General features: G+C 38.1%; 1 protein-coding gene across 1 annotated transcript in view; it reads left to right on the forward strand.

Moving 5' to 3' along the window:
- Positions 1-3,851: 3,851 nt before the first annotated feature.
- The window catches only part of LOC105268978 (T-lymphocyte activation antigen CD86), a gene marked incomplete in the record, with an annotated part of 141,679 nt that continues 121,725 nt past the window's right edge, over positions 3,852-23,805 (forward strand). Inside the window, 2 exon segments of the mRNA XM_011308920.1 lie at positions 3,852-5,004; positions 10,192-10,329. Coding sequence (XP_011307222.1) covers positions 10,266-10,329 — 64 coding nt within the window.

Consider the following 23,805-nt stretch of genomic DNA (forward strand, 5'->3'; position numbering starts at 1 on the left):
TATTCACAGTAACTTAAAAGTGAACAATATCCATTAGAATACCACGAACTGTGGTAACACTCTAACCATGCTAACGCTGGCCTCAACTTTACTCACAAGTTTTATACTATGCATGACAAGTCTGATGTTCGTGCTGTGTTGTATATGGCAAAGCATATTGCACCGTGGAGAATTTTCAGTCACCATGTTACGTAACACATGCGAAACTGGAAATACTTGAGTTTGGGCCATGGCTATGGGTTTACGAATCCTGGTGAGGTAATTGGCGTGGGCTCACCTGGGAGTAATTTTATGGTACAATTCCGAAATTCCCGTAGGGTAATGTGTATATATTTTTGTTACCTTTGTATGTAGGAAAATAAATGAGATGTATAATAATGATGTGAATGTGAAGATTGCATTAGTTTCATCTTCATAAAGTTGTCGCATAATTTCAATGATTATTGTTTTTGGTGGACCTGAACCATGCCTTTAAAAAAAAATAACTTAATATCGATAGTTGAAAAAAATAATTTCAACGTCTTTTTGAGAACCATAGAAACATTACACAAGACAAATGTGACATAGTCACCTTACTGATCAAGTATAATTAGGGGGGTTGAAGAATTAATCATTGATTCATGAGAGCCGGCCTACCAACCACACCAGATAGTATTGATAGATCGCTACGTATGTGTCTGTCTGTTTGACCAATCCCTTCCGTAGGGTGCATAATCCAATTCGATAAGCCTGAGACCAGCATTTCCAGTGTTCAAAGTACAGAGAACGCCACTGCAACTCCGTTCAACAGTTAAGCTGACACCGTGCAATGTCCTGACCAATCCATGATCTTCCTCCGTACACTTGTCACGCAGCGATAGAGAGAAATGCAGTGCGCGGATTTCGCAGCCCAGACCAATACACCATCATACATATCTGCAACAACGCACTCTGGTCTATCAGTGGATCTAGGGTGCGTATACAGAACAACATGGAGTCAATATAAACTGTACGTTTGCTGAACAATGTTGGTGCCAGTATTGCAGTCACCAATTTCTACATGGACACCGGGCGAACATGGCACGTCCTCCTATATAACAATCGATGTGTGGATAGAACCGGTAGTCGCCTTGTAACTGCTCCTTCCAGTAGATATCGTCTTCCTAAAAGCAAAAGCCGCTGTCTCCAAAAACTTTAAGTATTAGAAAAATCCTATTTTTATATTCGATAGCGTTTGATAATTCAAGAGATTCCAAACGTCGATTCACTGGGTACTATATGTAGTCACAACTTGAGTTCCATAATTTTGTGACAATTTGTCATTTTCACATCATATAAGTGACTACGGCTGCTGAGTTATATCAACAATATGGATCTCGAGTCCAATAATTGCTAGTGAATTTCAGTGAGTTTTCATAAGTTTTGGAGTATATGACTATTCCAAATAACGGTATAAACTTACAGTGAATGGCGTAAACTGTGCGGTAAATGCTCCTAACTCCTGTTGCCAGTAACTAGCAATTAAGCGAGGTGCTGCTGTGTAAAACAACCTATCCCTTCCTGAACAGAGCTTCTCTCTCTGAGTCTTCTTATCCGATCTCTCTCTCTCGGGCTCTCCATTCTATTATCAATCTGTCTCTCTCCCAGAGTTGGATGATGGAAGAGGCGAGTGGAACAACCATGTCTCAGAGTTTCTCGAAAGTCTTCGTTGTGCGCTGAACCTGAAAATTTTCCGTCCCCCGTGATGATAACGAAGAATTGGTCCCGAGACTCAGTCATTGAAATTCAATCTATGTTGAGTACGAAACTTGTATCCCTTCACATTCCCTCATCACACAGGATATCTAATTTTTTTGTCCGATCGCTTTGGGTGTATGTTATCTCGTGTACTCTAAACTTAGAAGCTTTGAAATCATCGTGGAATATTTTTCCACGTCGATAAATATTTTGTAAAAAATTTAATCAGCTCTATTTTTGTTACACCAGTAAGATTTGACGTAGACACACCTCGGTGATAGGACTCCAACTGGAAGGAAGTTTAATCCAGTAGTAGAGCTTGACGTGGACACGTTCGGATGGCGGAATTCTAATCAGCTGTAGTCTATGTTCAGCAGTATTATTTTCCAATTTCCAATTTAAAGTGGTGCTGCAGAAATCTGGATCTTCTGAAAATCAGGAAATTATTTTCTTCCACTCCTCCGGCTTTTCTCTCCAGTAATGCTCCCGTGGAGGTCCAAAGTCTTCTGAAGATTAGCGACCAAGTTGCACTACCCTTATAGATAGTTGGAATGCTGTGATGGCGGAAATTTTGTGGTGGAGGAAAAACTAGCATGTGAAGTGCCGAACCAATCGCAGGCTTTCACATCTCAACCGTTTAGAATAGAATTGCCACTCGAAGAAGTTTAGAAGTAGAAGTAGTTGAAGGACACTCGGCCTTTCTCCATGGTCCGCGCGAGTTGTGATCCCTGAATCTTGTATTAAAAGTCATGCGGATCCGATCTGCAGCGACTGTACAGAGGAAAGAAAGGTAGCAGACCAGAATAAGCTGGGGAAATAATAATATGATGAGTCTTGCTGCTATATCAAAGAGCATGCTGATTGAGTTTTTTTTTCGTGTGCAATGGCACTCTGCATATTACGGTATGCATGAAAAATATTGCACTGTAAAATGTTGAAATCGAATCGTTTGTCAGTGAAAAATGAGCCAAAATGTAGTACAAATCTTGTATAGTGGGAGACCTAACGATTAACTGAGCAGGTGTTAGTGTGACCCGCAAAAGGTCACACCCGTTTCAACACATCTCTCCGAACGCACTCACATACTCAAGAGTATGTACATGGGGCCATCAGCCTACCCCAATTTTTTTTCATATTTGGGTCATTCACGATCACCTAGGTATGATTTTTTTGCATACAGAAAAGGAGGAAAAAATTAATCCGTACATGCCATAAAACAGAAAATCATATTCTCAAATTTAATGAACATGAGTGTTGAAACTTTTGCATTCATTAAATTCATGGAAAAACAAATTTTGGAATTCAGAGAGATTTCTGGAGAGTTGAAGTTTATGTATGGTTCAATTTCTAGACATTTAAATTTCCATGTTTTCATTGGTAATTTTAATCAGTACTTCAGTGCGATCCGGTTCGTTGAAATATATCCTATCCGTGAATTGCGGGAACTAGCGATCGCAAGACCCTGTAGATTAATTTCCATCGGTGAGTTGGATTTCAATTTCAACTTCACAAGTTTCAACGAGTTTATTCCAGAAATATTCATGATTCCAAATAAATAACGCATAGGACAAATAAGATCGAGATAGAAGGGACTTATTTGAATTAACTTAAAACGTATCTAAAATGTAACGTTCAGATATGACAGTTAAGCAATATGCAATTAACACGATTCGCGAATTCTCCAGACGAAGCACATAGTAATATGAACTAATTAAATGATTATTGTGACTAAGCGCTCTGTTAGAAAATTACTTGAAATTTCCAACAACCGGCAACAAGCAGAATGAGGCACAAAATCTCGGTAAACGTCATAAGAACTAGTGAGTGAATTTCCTGAATATTCAAGTATGAGTTTTGAGGTCGACACTGGAGTGAAAATTATTGAAAAATAGTTGAGAGAGTTAAAGGATAGGGGAGATAATAAATACAGGTGTAGAGAAAAGAGTAGAGAAGTGAAGTAAAAGTAAAGGTGAGGGCACAGGAGAATGTGCGAGGGTGGTGTGAATTGTGTGAATTGGAGGAAGAGGAGGATGGGGTAAGGATGGTTGTGAGGATGGTTGTGAGGATGGTTCGTTGAGCGGCCACTGTAGCGGCGCTGCTGGTTGCCTATGAGGAGGCCAGTTGTGTTTCGCACGTCGATTTGTACGGATCGTTTTATCCACGCTGAGGACTACAACTGTGTTGTTTTCGTTGATATGCAAGCAGGCTAAACCCGGGTGGAACTATAGCTTATTATCGTGGCATAACGTGACATGCCAAAGTATGTTATTCGATAAAATAGTGATCGCTGACACTGTCGGTGTCACTGGTGCTCTCTATGATTTTTCAATTAATATCCCATTATAAATTATATATCCAGCTGCATAGAACGTTATAGAATAGCCGGAAGATAAAAAATGGCCATTATCATCATTGGTTTTACCTCGCTCTCCCACGAGAATTGAATAACCTGAATCAGTTCGTCCCGCAATTTTGATCCTTCACCTTTTGCTCCATTTCTATTTTCATCGCTACACTCGCCAGGTATTATGCTGTTCAATTCAGTGAATGGACAGGAGAAGGCAAATAAGAGTTTCGATGAGTACCAATAAGGGAGAGCAATCTCTAGTGCTGGGGTAGTGCTGGATCTTGGTGAAATCCGCATCCCTCGGGGCTATTTTTCCTCGTTGATTTGCACCGGTCTCTCGCCTCAATTCTCTTTTCCTCCGGGATCTTCTGTTGTCCTTTTACGTTATTCTTTTATTTGTCTATCATTTAGATTTTGTGTATCGTGACTATTTTCGGAACAATAATATCACAGCAATTGGAAAGTCCCAGGATGTGTATTGGAGGATGAAAGCAATTGAATCCAGTGGATGAATTTGATGTACGGATAAAGGAGAGAACATTCAATCCGTTTGTGATTTTTTTCAGTAGTGTAATCTATTTCTTCTGTGACCTGTGAAGTTTCTGATTGAATACAAAAGAAAATTATGTCGTCGAGTGTTAAAGTGGATAATGTGACAGGTGACTTAATTGGTTGAATACTGGACAGCTTAATTCTCAAGTGATCATTAATAACCTCATTGCAGGAGTTACCACAGTGTAAGAAGTGTCAAACAAATTACCTCAGTCACGTGTTCTGAAACAGTGGATAATATTTTATGAAAATATTTTGCTTTGAATATCGTTTGGGCCTACCCAATGAATGATGAATAGTTCTATTGCGTGTGTTCAGTGACGTTACGAGTGATTACCGTCGCATTAGCTCCACCAAAAATAAGTCTGAAATCAATTCACCAACGAGTGGTAAGTCCATTTGATTACTAGAATATATTTAACGCTCGGCTGATTCTTTCATGTTCCATTTGACGTTCCTGTTTTTATTACTGGGCGTGTTTTAGTTTCTCCCCTATTTTCATGAAATTCATTTAGATGTCTTTTTTGGGGAGGCCTTGATGTTTAGTTTCTTGTGGGCTCGGTGCCAAAGTACCTGTCTTGCAGATGCTTCCGTGTTTCGAAACCAGCTGGGTCTCATCCACGTACCACACTCTTAGATATTTTTTTTTATTTCACTCACAATGTCATCTGAGTTTTTCTATTTCAATTGAAGAGCTTTATTATATTTATCATTTTTCTTTGCCATTCAGGAATATTGGAATTTTCGTGTTGAGTAATCATTAATTTTTGGATCAAAATATAAATTTTGAAAAAAAATGTTCTATATTTGACCAATGATAAAACCGCAGTGGTGCAGGTTCGACTTCCCGAAAATGAAAAATTTTTTTTTTTGGTTTTATTACAAAAACTCAGTTGCGGTGGAACAATGGTAGGCGAAAAATAAAAAAACATAAATTCAAATGAATTCAGGATTTGTTGCATAGAATCGAATTATTCATTTATGTGATAACCATAAAATTCTGCCTCATTCAATTGAATTCGTGAAAAATCAAAGGTTATCCATTAAAAAAATTGCCTTCACAATTTCACAAGAAGTGAAATTATATTTGTTCTCTAGGTGAATAAAGGGTGTAATGTTTCATACGTTGTAAAGACGCAGGCGCTTTTTCATGGCGTAGATCATGATGATATATACAAAAAGTTGAGGTGTGCGTCATACTTTTGCGAGTAGTTTTCATTTTCCCTTTTCTCGCATCAAGGGAACCCTTGTGATGGGTTGACCCGAGTAGATGGTGAAAGACATCCAGACTCGGTGAGCAGTTTTGAAAGCATTATCTTCAAGCTTTAATAACAGAAAAAAAAATCTAACTAGTGGTGATGGTCAGAACATCTCTCTGTATCTCGTTTTCCTCTGCACTCGTTCGAGCTTTTAGCCCGACATATATTTTTTTGGAGCGAAAGCTCTCACAGGCTCGCTCTGATGCGTTGAAAAACCTCTTTCATTTATGAAATAAAACTCGAGGTGATATTTTAATATTCGGAGAGTACGGTGTGGTACGTAAAAATAGTTAATCTGCTCGTACATTGCTTTTTACGTGGGAATCCTGTCGGTTTGATGAATTGAGAATAATTCTGTTTCTAAGTGGTGATTTATTATTGAAGTGGTGCATGTGCCACAAGGGAAGTAGAAGGCTGTAATAAGAGCATAGATAATGTTCTCAAACTGGAACTTCACCTCAATCATAACGAAATAAATCATTAACTATCCATCCGTCTTTATGTATCTGTTATTCGAGAATCGAGAATCCCAGCTATAGAAAACCCTCGGGCTGTCGTTATAACGAGGAATATAATATTATAATGAGGGAAAATATTGTAACTTGCAATCGAAACTTTTTCCATTCAATTCCCGGGCTTGTAAACACTAGAGCTGTTAGCATTTCTTCGTCTGAAGATAATAAACCAAAAATAATTAGACTGCTTTATAGGGAAGCTTGGGACATTACGAATCCCAAGAGCGAATAAGATTTGAAAATTAAAAAAATCTATCACAGCCTAATTTGATGGAGAAAATGTGATGAAGTTTAAATGTTTTTTTGCATTTTTTTTTCTTCTGCAATAAATTTCAAATGAAAATTTCATTATCTGTCCATTGCAATTCAACCAAAAATATTCATAATAACTAGTCACTCGGAAAAACGTATATATTAAATATTCATTGCAAACATTACGCATATATTCTCTGGGAATATATCTGTCCCATATAAGATACGTCTATGACTCTTGCATGAGCAGCAAAAAATGTACTTTTTTGGATTCATGTGCAATATCTGTAGATTGTATGTCAAATATTTTATACACATAACTATCCGGGGACCATACTTGAGATAAATGTTGCTATAAAACTTTTTCTTGTACCCTTTTCCATGCGGCTATCCTCAACATAAACTACCAAGAGAATTATGCAGCTTCGAAATATTTATTAAACTGGCAAAAATGTGCGCATGCCAACGACTTTTGTGTTTGGCTTGAGGTCTAATGGCCTTGTGAACTTCAAGTCCATTGCGCCATCTAAAAATAGCAATATTAATTCCGCGCTACCCACGGGCAGAAAAAAATTCAATGAAAATTCCACTCCTGTTCCGTAATCTGCCAGTCACTATTCAGTAAAAATAACGAAACAGTTACGCGCTTTTTCACAGAACGTTCAGAAAAAAAGTACGGAACGTTTTTACCACGTGACGTCGAATGGTCCAATTCTATTGCAATTTGTTGGAATTAATTTTCAATTTTATTGATTCATGTCAATTTGGGGGACTGAGAAAATCGACCTGTCGATCTAGTTTCTTCCACTCAATAGCAATTGTTCTCTGATGGATGGACTTGGGGTGTAGATATTTGATACATGATACCCCTGACAACTGTTTTTTTGTTGTTTTTCCATTCATTGATGCGTGCTGTACCTTCCGGATTGATTTCATCCTGTTCATTCACATCCAATCGCCTCTGAGTAAAAAAGACGAATTCTAGTATCGAGGGAACGAACAAAAACTCAAGAAAGAGGCTAATCGAAGAAGGGTGTTTCGAGGGTCACGGTTGAATGCTTCTTGTTGATTTTCGTGTTGAGCTTATTCGTTCTATGGAGGACTGTTTATTAGCTAACCTTGAAATTAAACCCGAAGGCTATCAGTTCGTGCTCCGACGATAAAAAAAAAAATATTTATCATCGGGTGCTCGAAACCTGCGCTACTGGACCGCTTGGTCATGGGTCATGGGGTCAGCATAGCAATCCACTTACACTTGCCCAAAGATATCCTCTTGCTATCACTCATTTTTATCATTTCTACACACACATGCGTTGAATCTCCCATACCCTCACTCCCGTGTTGAGAAGAACAAGCAATGGAAACAGTAGTCAGGTGGGAAGGTTGAATCTCGTTTTGTGCTGTCGTCCGTAATGAATGGGAACGAAAATTTGATTAATGATGGTTTATAAAATTAATATAAATGAACCAGACAAAAATCGTTAAATTGGAAATTGGAAATTTTAATCTACCGAAATTACAACTGTCTAGTTCCAGTGTTTTTCGAGTGTTTCTCGCTATTCCTAGGTTCTTCCAGTGGAAAATTTTATACCCTAGTAAGATTTTACTTTTAATTATCTCGTGCTTCTACTTGCTCTTGCTCCTTTTTATTCTCCAATGAATTACTGCGGTCACTCTTGTTCCGGACAGAATACGTGAACTCGAATACTAATGTGGAATGTTAATTTCTACAGCTGATAGTTGTCCGCTGGGTGTGAAGACTCTTTTGTGATAATTGCGAATTGTACTGCTTGGAATGAAGTGGATGAATGTACACAATGGTGTGTAAAACGAGGAAATGTTAAGAGAAAGTCGGGGAACTTCTGTAATTACATTTCTGTCAATGCATATTGATGTTCAGATATTAAATTATGCAAGTGAAAAATTAGCGGGACTAGCCTGAGTAAGTTGATAGGGAGGAATAAGAGTTGGGAGTATATATAATGAAATAATTGTACATGTATCTTCGTTTTATGTGACAAAGTATACTTCAATTTTTTAATCATATTATTCCTTCACACTGCGGTTCGACAGATAAGAAATACCAATTTTTTATGTAAACTTTCATTGAAAAATGAATGATTTTGTCAGATATGAAATTTTCATTCGCACGACTTTTTTTTTCGTCTATAATTAGAATAAATTTCTCAACGAATGAATTAAACAGCAATCATTTGCGTTTTATTCAATAAATCATATCTCAGTCAGTTCATATGTGAAGGTTTATTAATAATGTGAACATTTTTCAACGTTAAATCCACATTTTGAATTTCATATTCGCTTTATGGAGGGCAACTCGAAAACGAACTGTGTACTCAGCGAATAATGCCCGAATGCATTTTATGGGTAAAATGAATTGATATTACGGGTCAGATAATTCATGCATCCTATTCTGCCATAATTGGATTTTGAATTGGTTGACGAAAAATGAAAATTTTTACATGCACAAAGGCGAGCGGTCAAACGATATTTGAGTGTGAAATTTCTCGGCTAAAGCGTTACAGCCGAGAGTTGCGTTAGTTATACAGGCATTTGTTGTGACGTAAAAATCAGTGATTGGCGGAAATTTCATGGTGGGGGAGGAACAGGTAGTGGGACTGTCGAGTCAAATTACAGGCTTTCGCATCTCAATCGTTTAGAATAAAATAGTGACTCGAGGAAGTTTGGAATTGGAAGTGGTTGAAAGGCAGTCTGTGAGGGGCCTCTCTCCATGGTCCGCACGAATTTATATTCCTACGTAAGTCATGAGTGAAACACCTAGCCGGACTTATAAAATGGACACGCTTTCGAGATAGGCTCGCGATCGCGCGGAGTAATTCAATAAAAAAAAATCGTGTCAAAATACTCGAGGTTGGAAAATGAAAGATAGGGGTTGGCGTGGGCAATAGCGCGTGTTGATTCTTCTCGTCTGCCAAAGATGGTATGCATACGATGTCTGCCTCTCATAGCCATATCCCCCTTTTACTTTACAAATACATTCTCATCCCATAGTTACTACAATACAGAATAGGAGTGAGCTTGATATGAGATAGAAAGGGAGAAGGATTGAATGTTTTCGTTGGGTATGGGCCGAAGTGAATTGGTCGAGGTTGACATATTTCCATCAATAAAACCATTCAAATGGGAAAAAATATTGCTAACGAAAGCGGAGTTCTTCCTGCAACAGTAAATTTCTGAGGGTGACAGGTACTGTTTCGGAATTTTCTTTTCCGATTCCATTACTGATATGACAAAAGGTCGATTTAGCTTTTATTTAGTTTGACTGATCTCCTTTCATATTGTTGTTCTTTTAGAAAGTGCGGTATATATATTTTTTTTCAAAAATCCAAAAGCTGCACTAATCCAATGCTCATCACCTTTCTGTTTTAATTATTTTCCAAGCTGTCGTAGGAATTCACAATTTATTTTCATTAATTTTATCAATTGCTGATGCTTCATGTTTGGTTTATTTTCTTGGTTACTCTTATGTTTGATGTGATTCCATTATTCATTTCTGCTTTTTGTGTTACAGGTCAGTGCGCGAACCTGAACGAGTATTATGTGAAGTGAGTGTAAAAGATCTGGAAAAAAACAGCGATATCGAAGATGCGTGTCATTGATACTTCGTCCCGGATGCTCGGCATTTTCGCTCTGGTCATCATCATCACTGGTGAGTTTATGCACTGTCACAGTATTGATCTTGCTTTTTTTTTTATATAGTATGCAGTAGAAAATATTAGGTGAACTTCAAACCGGTTCTTTAAATAATTCAAGCCTAAATTTTTAGTAGGCAACCCTCGCCCAAGGCGAAAAATTATTATTTGAAAAATAATGAACGTAATTAATGAAAAATAATGGGAACCGGAATTATTCTTGACATTATTTTACAAAAAAAAATTGATCGTTCCGACCGAGATGTGAACCTGTGACCATCCGATTAGTAAATTTTTTCGATATTCGAATTAAGAAAAAAGTATTCCTCCAAAAAATTCTCAATTGTTCAGTTGACCCCTGGTAATTATTTCGCACTGCAATTGATACCAAAATTTTGAATCTTATTTTCTGAAGAAAATGACTTTGTCAATACGGATTTACTGGGAATCCATTTTAACCCCATCGTATAAATCAGGATCAAAATATTCCTCCTCAGCGACAATAGCCTCATATATTTTTTTAGAAATTCCAATTCTTTACTTAAAATCATCATACCTTATTTCCGTAATGATACACTAGATAAAACTATCCTAGAGAGTTTATTTATTCATCTCTATCGTTTGATTAGAACAGTATGAAAATACTACTTCGGAGTAAAATTGAAGATAAACAAGACGTGAAATTTCGTACATATACAGTTATTTGCCATTGACGGAAATTGTTTAGTATTCGTTTGGATGACTGAGGAATATTTATGTTGCGTTTGATTTGCAATGGGAACTCATCTACCAAGATGAAAATCCATGGCTACTGACACAAATACATCATCGCTATACGTGGATTCGCGTAGATCTACTTTGTTTGATAGTTCAACACAAATAAGCTTAGAGACAAAGGAAAACATTGCGTCTTGTGGGCTTTTAACAGTACGAGGACCCTTGTTCTCTCATTCTTTCTTACTCTGTCTGATTCGCTTGACATTCATAAGAAGCAAATTTATTCCCTGCCACTGTAACGTCAACGTCTCTCTCTCCTTTATTTTTTTAAACTACCCTATCTCTCTCTTCTTACTTTGTACCTTTCGCCTTCGTTTTATCCTCGACATGTTTTTACGACTGGTACACGTAATGACGCTATGGAAAGTCGGACAGAGAGAAAAAAAAGAGTATGACAGGGGCGTGAACCTCCACTAACAGTGGAGCTGAAGGGAATCGGTCAAGTATGGCATCATTAACAAAACATCCTCATCGTCGGAATCGTGGGTATTTCCTCATTGTTCGAGGGACCTCTCTACTTCTTCCATATAGTCATACTGGCACAGCAATTTTTGAAATATAACGGAGTTGATTGTTCTCATTGTTATTCTTTGGACAAAATATCGCGCAAGATAGTAACAATATTCGGCAATTCTATTTTCTCGTCATGAGACTGAATTATGCTTCCACAGTCCTCTGTAATTATAAAAATCATTATGTAAATCGGAAAATTAAATGAGTTCTTAATTCTAATTGTCCGTTAAAATGGTCAAGTAGGATCCATACTCTGAGCCACTGAAATCGGGAGTTAGAAAAAATGTTAGAGTAGAGGCACAACAGAATTGACGTATTTTACTGGGATGCACACGAAACAAGTAGCTACAGATTCCCTAGAAGTTATTATCCACTTAGGTAGTCATCCACCTACAAAATATGCATTGTGATACACGGGTTGACGATTATATGGGCCACCAAATACATGAGAAAAAAAGACCGTAGTGCTATTGAAGCCAGTAAAATGGTTTGTAACCGTAAAAATTCTTCAAAGCCCCGTACAAAAACTTTCAGAGTCTCTACGCATATTCGTGTGCATCGCACATTGTTGCTCCACAAGGAGAGGAAAAACGGAAGGGAAATAAAAACTTTTACCGTGAAATAACTTCTGTGTTGAATTACGGACTGAGCACTGCAAAGGAAAGAACAAAATAAAATAAACAACCCGTGATGAAGAAATATTTTGAAAAATACTATGGAGTCGACCCCGGCGAACAAGTCATAATAACTTATCGAATCTTATGCATTTTCCATGCAGAATCTGAGGACATCTAGTTATACGAATTTTTTAATATCATTTGAATAATTTTCTTGTGATATCATATTTTACCGGTGATCACCTCGCATCTGTCGAGCCACTCATTACTCGAATGTCAAAATTTATGACTAACGCAATATTTTTATCAGCTTTTTTCAATGGACCTTAATGTGGGTATATAGCGGGAGTTGGACGAAAATTACCCGCGTCAGGAATGCTGAAATGGAAAATTCAGCGTTGAACCTTGGCCTCATTTGCATATCTATGTAATCCTGATTTTGCGCGTATCCGCAGTTTTCACGAATTGTGGTAAATAATTTTTGTTCTACGTCATTTTTTCTCGTCCGGAAAAATAACCGACGCAGGTACACTGTCCACATGTGTTTTCAGTTTCAGTTTCACGCCTTGAAAATTTTTTGAAAACTCATCTGAATTTTTGATCGTCTGGTAACGCGATATACCGCGATCATCACAGATAAATGGAAATAATTTTTTATCGTGGATTTTTAGTTTTCAATTGTAATTAAATTGGAGGTAAAATTTTAATACTAAAATATCAGCGGATACTTTCAGCCGATTATTGAGACTCACAACTTGAGATAATAATAATAATAATCGTTTATTGCTGGCGTACATCAAAAATTTTTATTATTCATTTTTTTGATTGTGGTCTACGAGTCTCAACGTATAACAAAAACTACTATTTTTTATTCCCTTTTGGTGTTTCTCATTCGTAAATAAAAATGTATCGGCGGATTGCCGCTGGGCAGAAATATTTTGATCCCGGCATACAGCAGTATGAATACCCGGGTTGAAATGGAAATCTGTATATAACCGAGGTCAACTCAAGACGTAAGCAATTGCCCAATAACATTGTCTTCTTCAGAAAATGACATTCATCATTTGGGTACCAATTGCCGAATTAAATAAATACCTGAGGTCAACTGAACAATTGAGAATTTTTCGAATGAATAAATTCTGCTTTATTTGAATATATAAAAAATTTCCTAATCACATTTTCAGTCACATGTTCAAATCTCGGTCAAGAATAATCCTGGTTCTGATTATTTTCAATTAATTATGGTAATTATTTTAAAAATAATGATTTTTTGCATGAGGCTGTTTCTACGACTTCTCAAGAAGTATTAGCCAAAATTCAATTTCATTTCAATGAAAATTATTTGAGAATAATAATTTTTATTGAATACTCTCCTCGGCAAAAATATTTCCACACGCAGATTCGATGATACTCAAATGAACGCTCAAATGAATAACATTGAAGAGCGCGCGGTGAAACGACAGGGGCATTCCATAGGGATGCGAATCCATTGTTGGGTGTGAAGACTATCGGACTTTATCGTTGCATCGGTTGTGGCTCTTGAATCCACTGGGAATTCTGTTCAGATGTAGGATGTGTACCACTTTTGGGTTGTTCCTGGATGGGACATCCGCCCCTCGTCAATCGATGGAATAGTCGGAATAAAATTTAAATTTCAAATTTTTTGTGTATCCACATTGTAGCGGTATATGGAAATTGTGAATAGTCACAAGGAAGTGCATTCCGCTGCTCTTCTCTGAAATTTCTATTTTATTTCCGAAACATGTGGAACTTAATTGTGTCCGATCCTAGATCACGGTAGTCCTATTCCGTCTTTTCAATTCTTGAAATCTGTCAATTCTATACACCGTGGAAACCATTAATTTTTGCACAAATATTAATTTACTCGGGAGGGAAATGGAATTTTTCGTAACATCGTGACGTACTAATTATCCGGAAACGAGTCATCTGAATAGTGAATTATTTTCATATGCACACAATCCTACTTATTGTGTAGATACGGCTGTACAAGCGAATAGCTCTATAAAAGCCGACGATGAAAAAGTACTCAAGGAGACACTCCAATTTTATTTGACCAAATATTTGTAAAATACGTCGTCCAAACAAGAATCACTTACTGCATGATGCCCTCGTAATTGGCATATAATTCCCTTGTGTTCTAGCACAAAAAATACCTCCCATAATATAGGAGCCTTGGCTCATGGACGACAATAAAGTGATGCATAAAATGAAAAACTAACGAGACCAGAGGCAAATTCACATTCAACAAACAACAGTAGTGAGAACGTTCGTTATCATAAACATATACATATACTGTTGGATAATTTCAACTCACAGTTGGAAATTCAGCATCTGCTCTCAATGAAATTAAATTCGCGTATTGATTAGAAATTGCATCTCTCTTGCATAGAATAACGAACAATATTCACCAACAAATTCAGCTCGTCTCCAAATTTTACTGTTTATTTAATTCTTCATATTTTAAAACGTACGTTGTCCGACATAACGAGCATTGCGGTACTCTATCGAAACGCTGAATAATCTTTCACCCATGAGCATTGACTTTGATAAATAGCATGATAAATTTTTATCAATTTTGAATATTAAGATATCTCTTGCATACATCTGATGTTTCGATTGGTTTTGTTTATCGTGAAAAAATGAAGTTTATTAGGTCAGTTAAGTCTTGAAAAATTATGGGAACCGACTAAACATTCATCAATTGCAGTTGTAAGATTTCACGAATATCCTCTCTCGTTCATCGAATATTGGATTCATATAGTTGCAAAACTCTCTCGTCTTCGTTGATTTCATTGTCGATGGTGCGTCTATCTATACATATATCTTCATCTCGGCCACGATTGCATTGTTAGGAGGGGAATACATTGTTTGAACGGTGACGCGAGAGATGCCTCGGGGCGACCAATCAGTGCTTGCACTGGCCGTAGTGCTATCAAAGATTCCAGGCCTCTGTTACACCTATGCATACACTAACACAGAAGCAACCTGCTATCACCACTCGGGGTGCTTGTCTCATTCCATCCAATGAACTACCATTTCACCTCTTTGTAGAATAGGGAGTGGCAGAAGGTGGGAAATGGTAACTGAAGTATGTCTGTATGGCAATACTATGATTCTGCAAGAATCGTCATAGAATGAGAAAGAGACTGGGAATATCGGTCATGTCATTCTCTCAACTTCTCATTTGTTGGCCATGTTTCCAATGAAAACTAGGATGGTTGAGGAGAGGAAATAATGAACTCGGTCATTGTCGAGGAGTTTAATTGTTACCGAGAGTCTTTTACTTGGATTTCTCTGGTATAACTGATTGTCACATGGAATTAATGATCCGGTTATCATTAACGCCGTAGGTTTGAGGCCTTTGCTATACATTACGGATTTCATCGGCTTAGGTATTACTATTATGAGAGGCAGATGTATAATCTATAACGTTTTCTTATTTTACCAAGCGTCTGGATCGGATTACACAGTTTGGACAGCGAGATAAACATTATTAATGGGAATTAAAGCCGGAAATGAGGAGCCATTCAAACGGTATATACTTTAGGGTAACGAGAGTGATACCTTAAAGGCCAATAATTATTCCAGTCACTTTACAGGTCTCTTATTATTTTTGATCCTCACTCCATAGGCCGATTTTATGTTTACAATTCCTCGGACGCTAATCATATTCACTCATAACTCCCAATCTTTCTCTTAAATTTCTTCTCAAGCACTTTTAATTACCTTACTATACAATACAAAAGGTCCGAGGTATACGGTGACAAGCCTTGAATTTTGAAACTAAAAACCGTGGATTGTAGGGTGTTATATAGAGAAGGCTGTCTTGTGAACTCTGGCTTCATCGGTGCGCGTCTTGAGATAAGTTTACGTGTGGATATTAGACGGGAAGCCCTAGAAGAGGAAGCAGAGAAAAAAAAAAACTTTGGCCGGTGTAGTATTGCAGTCTGCGAGGGGCAATACCATCTAGACAGGAGAAATGAAGTGGGATATTTTCATAAGTCACAATCGTTGAGGAGAGAATATAAGGTACAGGGTGGGCGAGAGAGACGTTAAATCTAGAGGAGAAATGAAGAAATGTCAGGGAATGGCTGCCATAGTTTTTAGAGTCGAGACACGCTTTCGTGAAATGGCTCGGGGATACTCTTCTTCGTTTCGAGTGTATTCTGTGCTACCTTTGCACTCTCGATTGTCGTCAAGATGTCGATCCGCACAAGTGGACTTATATTCTCTCTTCACTCTGTAACGTGCAGAAGGCCAGGGATAGAAATGTCACGTTGAGTTATATCGAATCATGTACTTGTTGAACCTGCCTCTTCTCCTCTTGAGCTCATCTCACCTCCGTCCTTTCTGGTCTATTCAGCTAATTCAGCTAATTCATGTTCATCAATATGATGCAAGTGTTGGATCATCGGCGTTCTCTAAAAAATATTTAAAATAGTTAATTGTTAATGGAATAATGAAATCCTCCAATGCCATATGTCATTCTTCATTTTCCGAAGAATCATCGGGAATCTGGTAATTTTGCTCTTTGTTGTTCACACGTTCGGCTTTCGTTCTTCTGACCATTTTCGCGAATAAAGTTGCTTGCTGGCATCGTTCTAACCGAGGTTCGCTAACATGGAAACCGTGAAAGCAAGGGAAGGGGGAAAAAATAGAAATAAAAGATAAGCGTGCCGTTGAAAGTTTTATCCGATCGTGAAATGACAATTGCAATGTAGAGATAGAAAGTTGAAGGGATGTGTTTTTCCTTGTGATTTTGTGGTAAAGTTCGGAAGGAAAGAAATTTCATAGTTTCCGTCAGTTTCACCATTTTCATTTCTTCAAGAGAATAGCGGATGGATAAAAACAGTCCAGGAAATCCTGAATGCTTCACATTTACTCAGGGTTGGGTTTTTCGCAGTTAGTAGGAAGTCTTCTTCAAACGCTTGGAATGAAAATATATGTGAATGTACTTATTTCTACGTGAGATGACTTTTCAAAAATGAAGCCATGCATGAAAAATCTTGAGACACTCGACGTTCAAACGGTTGTAGATTTTACTACCAAATGCGATTTAATATTTTTATATACACTTTTGAAGATTTTAACCCCGCGAGCTCCCGAAACTTGTCCGTTTTTAAACGGGAATACCTATTGTCAAAAATATGGAACCTTGCTCTCTCAATGAAGAAATTCTTTTCCGATATCGTTATTTTACGTCACGTCGACTCAGTTATACTACGTCGCGATGATAGTCATATCAAAGAAATTCGCCTTAAAGTAAGAATGATCTTACAAAAAGCATGTGCCACTTACACGTATTCTGCCAAAGGCATACAATAATATCCGATATACCTAAGAAAAATCAAGAATTCGAGACCACAATGCTTTCCCAATCTCACCAGCAATTGAAGAAACCTGAAGCAGTGCAAGTCCACTGAGCGCCATTCCGTAATAATATGATTGAATGGAGAAAAAAGTAGCAATACGATTGGATTTTAAATTTATATAGGCAGTACCCTCTATAACATACCCCAGGAACAGAGAAGACAAAGAGCAACCTTCAAACTTATCGATTGGATGTTCAAATAACCGCGTCCTGAAGTTCAGGATAACCACAAAAACCAGACCCGCGGTTTTACCTCTCACGGGATTCGTTGTACCTATCGATTAATGTTCCCTGTAGTTGGTTTTTTTTTTTCACCTTCGAACATAAGTAAAAACGATTTTGCGTGGTCATCTGAAATGTAGGACCGACGGAACCGCAAGCGATACCGGAGAGGTGGAGCTGAAAATCTTGTGATAGTGCATTGACAGAAAAATTCGGTCAATGCTACGATGAATTGATCAATGTTGGAGTGAACCGTTCTATTGACAAATATTCAATGAAATTATTTAGTGGACCTCAGCCATTGAGTAAGAACTATCGAAAGATAGTGTCAGAGCTTTTTCTGCTAATATAAGTGAAGATGTTTATGTTTATAGAGAAATGGAAAATATTTAGTTGCAGAAGCTTGGGAAGCGAGGTGGCGTTAATTTTTCAACGGCATAAGCTGCTTGAAGAGTGTTTATATTTAATCCCCTAGTTACACTAGACTTCTTTTTCTCTCCTCAGCTCTTATCGATCCAACCGCGTTGCTTTTGACCCTCTTGACCAAGAGCGGCTTTCAACAGCCCATCACCTCGAATCACGAGTCATTCGCCCGGAAGTTATTTTCAAGGCATTGAACGAGAAAAGATATGGAGGATGGACATAAAGTTCCAACGTAGGCAAAATTGTTTTGCGAATGAGTCGTAAGAATACTTTGAGTAGTGAGATAAAAGTTTGAGCAATTGCTGAAATACCTTCACCCAAAGCACGAAGAGAGTAAACATAAACTGTTAGAATCGTAGGGTATGTCTTTAATGCGAGACATTTACAGTGAATCCTTTGAACAAAGTGCAACACGACAACTACCATAACTATTAAGTGTCAAGGTTTATTCTCCCCGGTAGAGGCTTTCGAGGCGAGTGAATGACAACCACATTCACCTGCTTCAGGCGTGTTAGTAATTCAAGCGTGATCTACTGAAGTATCTGATATTCACAACGAATTGTCGCGAATAATCTCATTCAGCTAACTTGTGAATTATTCCGCCCCACTTTGATAATGTAAGTGGAATAAATTACACCGTGTTTAAGTATGTTTTTGTCTGACAATCACGAATCACCGTTGTCTCGTCGCAATGGAAATAAAATCATTCTGTCGTACTGGTAGTGGTATATTCTCAACTAGGCCCTCCGAGAGGGATGAAATTAAGTGAATTTATCTTATTTCTCGGGCCGCAATAATCAGACGTAGTTAGTCTCGGTTGGGAATCATGTTTCAGACGTGGCTTGGATATATGCTAGGGGTCTCTTTCATTCTCTTGATTCTAGAGTGATATCTAGAGTGGGCACGGAAAATAAAATGATCATCATAGGAATAACACTATTAATTATTCTCCTTTTTTCTCTTTAATATTCTCTCGTATACACCACAATCAAAACGCTAATTCATATGAACAACTTGTTATTGGAAATACATTGTACATGAGAAGTAAATAATTGGGAAGTTAATGTGCCATGTACCGACAATGTGGAAAAAGCTTGTTTTAATTGAAAATTACTGAATTGAAAGGAGAACTCGACACTGAAATTGTACTAATGAAAGTGCACAGTGGGTCTGACATTTCTTCAGTTTAATTCGAATTTTAAATACTTTTAATTGAGTTTTTTCCGCAGTTCATTTAAGTTTCCAAGAATTCATCTAAACTTGTTTTTCTTTTGATTTGTATAAAAACTTCTTATACTCTTTATCTGCTGGAAAATTCCACAAGAGATTGCGGACTAGATGCGTCGAATGCGCAATTCGCTGTTTCCCAGGGAATTGACCATTGGTTCAAGCTCAAACTAGGATATCCAAAGCTTGGAATTACCTAGATATCGTATATCGGATCAAGCTTGGTTAAAGCTGCGTGGTCACTCAAATTGTAAGCGAAATGATGGGATACAAATTTTTCTTCAGTGTTTCCGGAGGTGTGATAGCAATAGAAATCCTCTCCTTGGATTCGTGCAGTTGGTGCACTGCTGAGGTTGCTAAGATTACCTATTTCTCATGTTGAAATAGAATGAGTGTTCGGTGAATTGAACTTGGTGGAAACGAGATGGTATGGAGTCCACACGGTTGAGGCAATCCTTCCGAAGGCGAACGATTTCCGTTATAATTCGGAAGCCATGAATAATATTTCAGCGGAGAAAATCGCCTCCTCTTTCTAATTTTCATGGTCAGCAATTGTTATCGCCTATTTTAACTCAGCGAGCGTATTTCTCTAACTCAACGTGCTATAGGAGATATAAAAATTATCAGCGTCTTTCGCACATCCGCGAAAAAAATTTCTTTTTTTTTTGACTGGAGTACTGCACCAAATCCGTAACTTTTGGACGCAGATGTTGTTCACTCAAAACCATTCAAAGTAATTGAAGCCCGTCGCCGTAAAGCTTGAATTGATGACAACCAATAATTCCTAAAATGTCTTAGTTTGACGCAGGTGGTTAAGCCTCTCAAGTTCCACGTGGAAAGTGCCAGGTTTACCATCACCTGTATCCCCGCTAGGATCCAACCGTAAAACCCGGATCAGTCGTGTGAATAATTTCTATTGAGAAGTTTCGGACGTGTTGAGAGAAATTTAAAAGAACAAGCTTGAGGAATAATGGAGGAAATATGTTTTCCCTTGGAGAATTGATGGTGTGATGTATAAAGTGACGCACAATTGTTGAAGGTATCTATCAAGAATGACTGGAAAAACAAGGGTGTCTTAATTGATCGTGAGAATGTACCATAGTTGTTTAAGGGATGTTTAGTTGCACTTAATCTGTTCTCGGTGTATTCACGTCCGCCCCTTCTATCGTTTTCTTACATCCCAACTATACCTATACCCAAGTCGTTTCCTTCAGCCCTCATACACCCTAAGTCGTTTCCCCCTTGTCGAGAAGGGTGGGACTGGCTTCGGAATTAAATGGACCATGTCCTTGACTATCACCCACCCAACGTACTTCCACCAACAATGAGATTCGCCCTTTCATCCTTTCACCCCCTCAGGTCCTTCTTGCTGATATTCCCATCGCCTTCTACAACCCGTTACTTGCTTTTTTTTTTCTTCTCTCTTCAGCGCACTTTGTCTTCCGTTTGTCCTTGGAACAATACTCCATCACCCCAGACTTTTTCACTCGTTTCAGTGCCACGTGCACTGCTCGAGAGCTTCCACTCATTTGTATGACACGATGCGTTTGCGTGTTCCTCGGGATGAATATGAATGCATGTCTAGCCGACTCCTTTCTTATTTACGCTTCGTCGAAGTGCTCTTAATTTTTTATCTCAGTTCTCATTTTTTACAATCTGATTCATTTTCCGGCTCCAGAAATATCTGAAAAATGGACCCATCCGGCACTAGGTCTTGAATGGTAATCGCTGAAATGGATCAAAAGGGGAAATATGTAAATATCAAAACCCATCTAACAGTATGGTTATAAATGGATCGATACAACTCTCAGCATGTTTTCTTTTCTTCGACTTTTTCTCCCAGATGTGGGGGCTTCAACCCCTCGATCCTCGACACGCACTACCACCCTTCATCCTCCACCCCAAACTGACGCATTTAAGATAAAAAGAAGTAATGTAAGCAGCTCGTGTAGACGCAGGGGTTACTCCCTCCTCCCTTGATACCATTGACGACCTATTTGACTCGGAATTTCCGCTCAAATTTCTTTATGTCCTTCATGAATCGATTCAATGTTTTCTGCTGAAAACTTGGCAAAGCCAATTACCACACGCTTTTCTTCTGGTAAGTTGTTGGGTTTACATAATATAATAGATAGCGAGATTCACATCAACTTGGAAAAATCATGTGCACGATTCTGGGATGTTTGTAACTTGAAAGGTAGTCCCGTAGGATTTCTCATGTAATGTGTCGGAAACTGCGCTGGAGTTGGCGAAGCATTACATGAATCTGCAGTTGATGGAACCGTGAAAGCCAGTAACATTATATGAAACGAACGCTCCCAAGAAGTTTACAATTCTGATGTTTAATTAGTTCTCGATGGAGTTCGATACCGTAGGTTCTGCGATGATATTCATTAACACTTTTAAATTTGAAAAGTCATTCGAATTCAATTCAAAGGGTTCACAAGCCTTTGGGTTTACGGTATTTTTTCATTGTGCAAGGTCATCTCGACCCTAACTTGTGTCGGTCTTTCCAGTATGAAAACCATAAATCTCGAAATCCATTGGATTGTCCTTTCTTGAATTTCATTGACGGTCGATCTGTTATCTCGAAATGCATTTCGTGCAGGAAATTCATCCGAATGCGTATCAAAAAGTGGTTAAATTCCAGTGATGCTTCCCATCGTCAATACACATTCCATTTTTTATCCTGTCCATGCGCCCCCTAAATTTATCTTCGATATAATTCCTCGAAAAGCCGACGCAATCGATTTGTAACCAGGTGGAAGGGTGATCACAATTCGATTGGTTGGCTCGACCCTCGATGTGTCTTCGTAAATTCGTAGTTCTTCACTAGGATCGGCCTGGTGGAGGTTTAACGTACGTGCAATAAATTCCGTCAAACACTATAAGCGGGCGTGTTTACGAGTGCCAACCACGCGCAAAAATACATTCGCACTGGGATCCGGCTTGGTTCGTGATAACTCATTTTTTCTCTCCTTCTTTTTTCAAGAAGTTCTTCAGTTTTTATACATATTGCATTCAATACGCGTATCGATCACATTTAGCACCCCCAGCGAAAGATGAATGACCAACTTTCTCCAAGAATTTAGTATTCTACTGAAAAACTAAAATTCCCGTTTTTCGGTAGAACAAAAAGATCAAATTAATTTTTTCAGTGTTTATTTCTGTAATTTCAATAATTTCATTTTTCTAAAATATATCCTAATCATTTGTAAATACGTGGATCACTCCAACCCTTTTTCAATTAATCTGAATTTCAAATTTTTTCGCCATCACTATCCGCACATTTCCAATTGGTCACACGATTCCGCTTCTATGCGATTAGAGTTTCCGCGATTCAACAATTTTAATGTCCGCAACGGACCGTGAAAATTAATGGAACTGATGGATACTAAAAATTGCAATGACGACCATAAGCTGTGTCACGATATGAGAACAGAATGCAACACTTGGGTTTGATGGGGGTGGGATTTCAGGCAATATAAAATGCGATACTAAATCCGGAAAATTGGTTAAATAGTTAAAGATATCCCTGGCTTTCTCTTTAATGGAATTTCACTCGAGCAAAGCGGTGGGGAATTTTTTAAACTTATTGATGTATGCCGGTTCTTGTCGCCCTCTCTGTCCAATAGTTGGATCCAAGGGTCTGGCAATGCCATATGTCTCTGCCAATGTTGGCCCATTTTCCGGATATTGTCTCCCTACCTGTGACGGATATATATTATTTGCGAATAAAAATATAGCAGCAGGTTCTCATGGCAATAACTTTTTTAGAGTCGATTACAAAATGTGTGCATCACAATGGGTTTCACCTAGTTTCATCGGATCTTTAATGTCAGCACGGTACCATGAGTTGACAACTAACTCACGCACAGCGAATCATATTTGTGTGGTGCTAGATGTTTCTGAAGTTGAACTTGTTAAAAATCATGGATATAGGTTCATACGTAAAAGATAAAATATGCGAGGCAGAACGATAATTCAACGGTAAATCGACAAGTCAGTGGGTGGTGTAGGTTTTCTCACAGGGTGAATTGAATCAGTGGTATGCGGGTTACCGGATGCTTGAATTTGGTTTGCCGCTGGCTGCATTTCAAGCCTCAAGCAGTTTCTTCTCTCGTCTCACTTCAATTGCGCTATTTCAAGTTTTTACGTATGCCAAGCACGTAGAAATTCGTGCTTTCCCGCGTTCTTTATTGGTGAGACTCTTTCAGTTTCTAAGGAAAGGGGTGCGCCTGTGTACTGCTGTTTCTCTCCATTTGCTATCTCAATCTGGAATAGTGGTTTTTATATTCCTCCACAAGCTGAAGTGTTTTCAT

Source organism: Fopius arisanus, unplaced genomic scaffold, assembly GCF_000806365.1.
Source record: "Fopius arisanus strain USDA-PBARC FA_bdor unplaced genomic scaffold, ASM80636v1 scaffold00063, whole genome shotgun sequence".
Taxonomy (NCBI): domain Eukaryota; kingdom Metazoa; phylum Arthropoda; class Insecta; order Hymenoptera; family Braconidae; genus Fopius; species Fopius arisanus.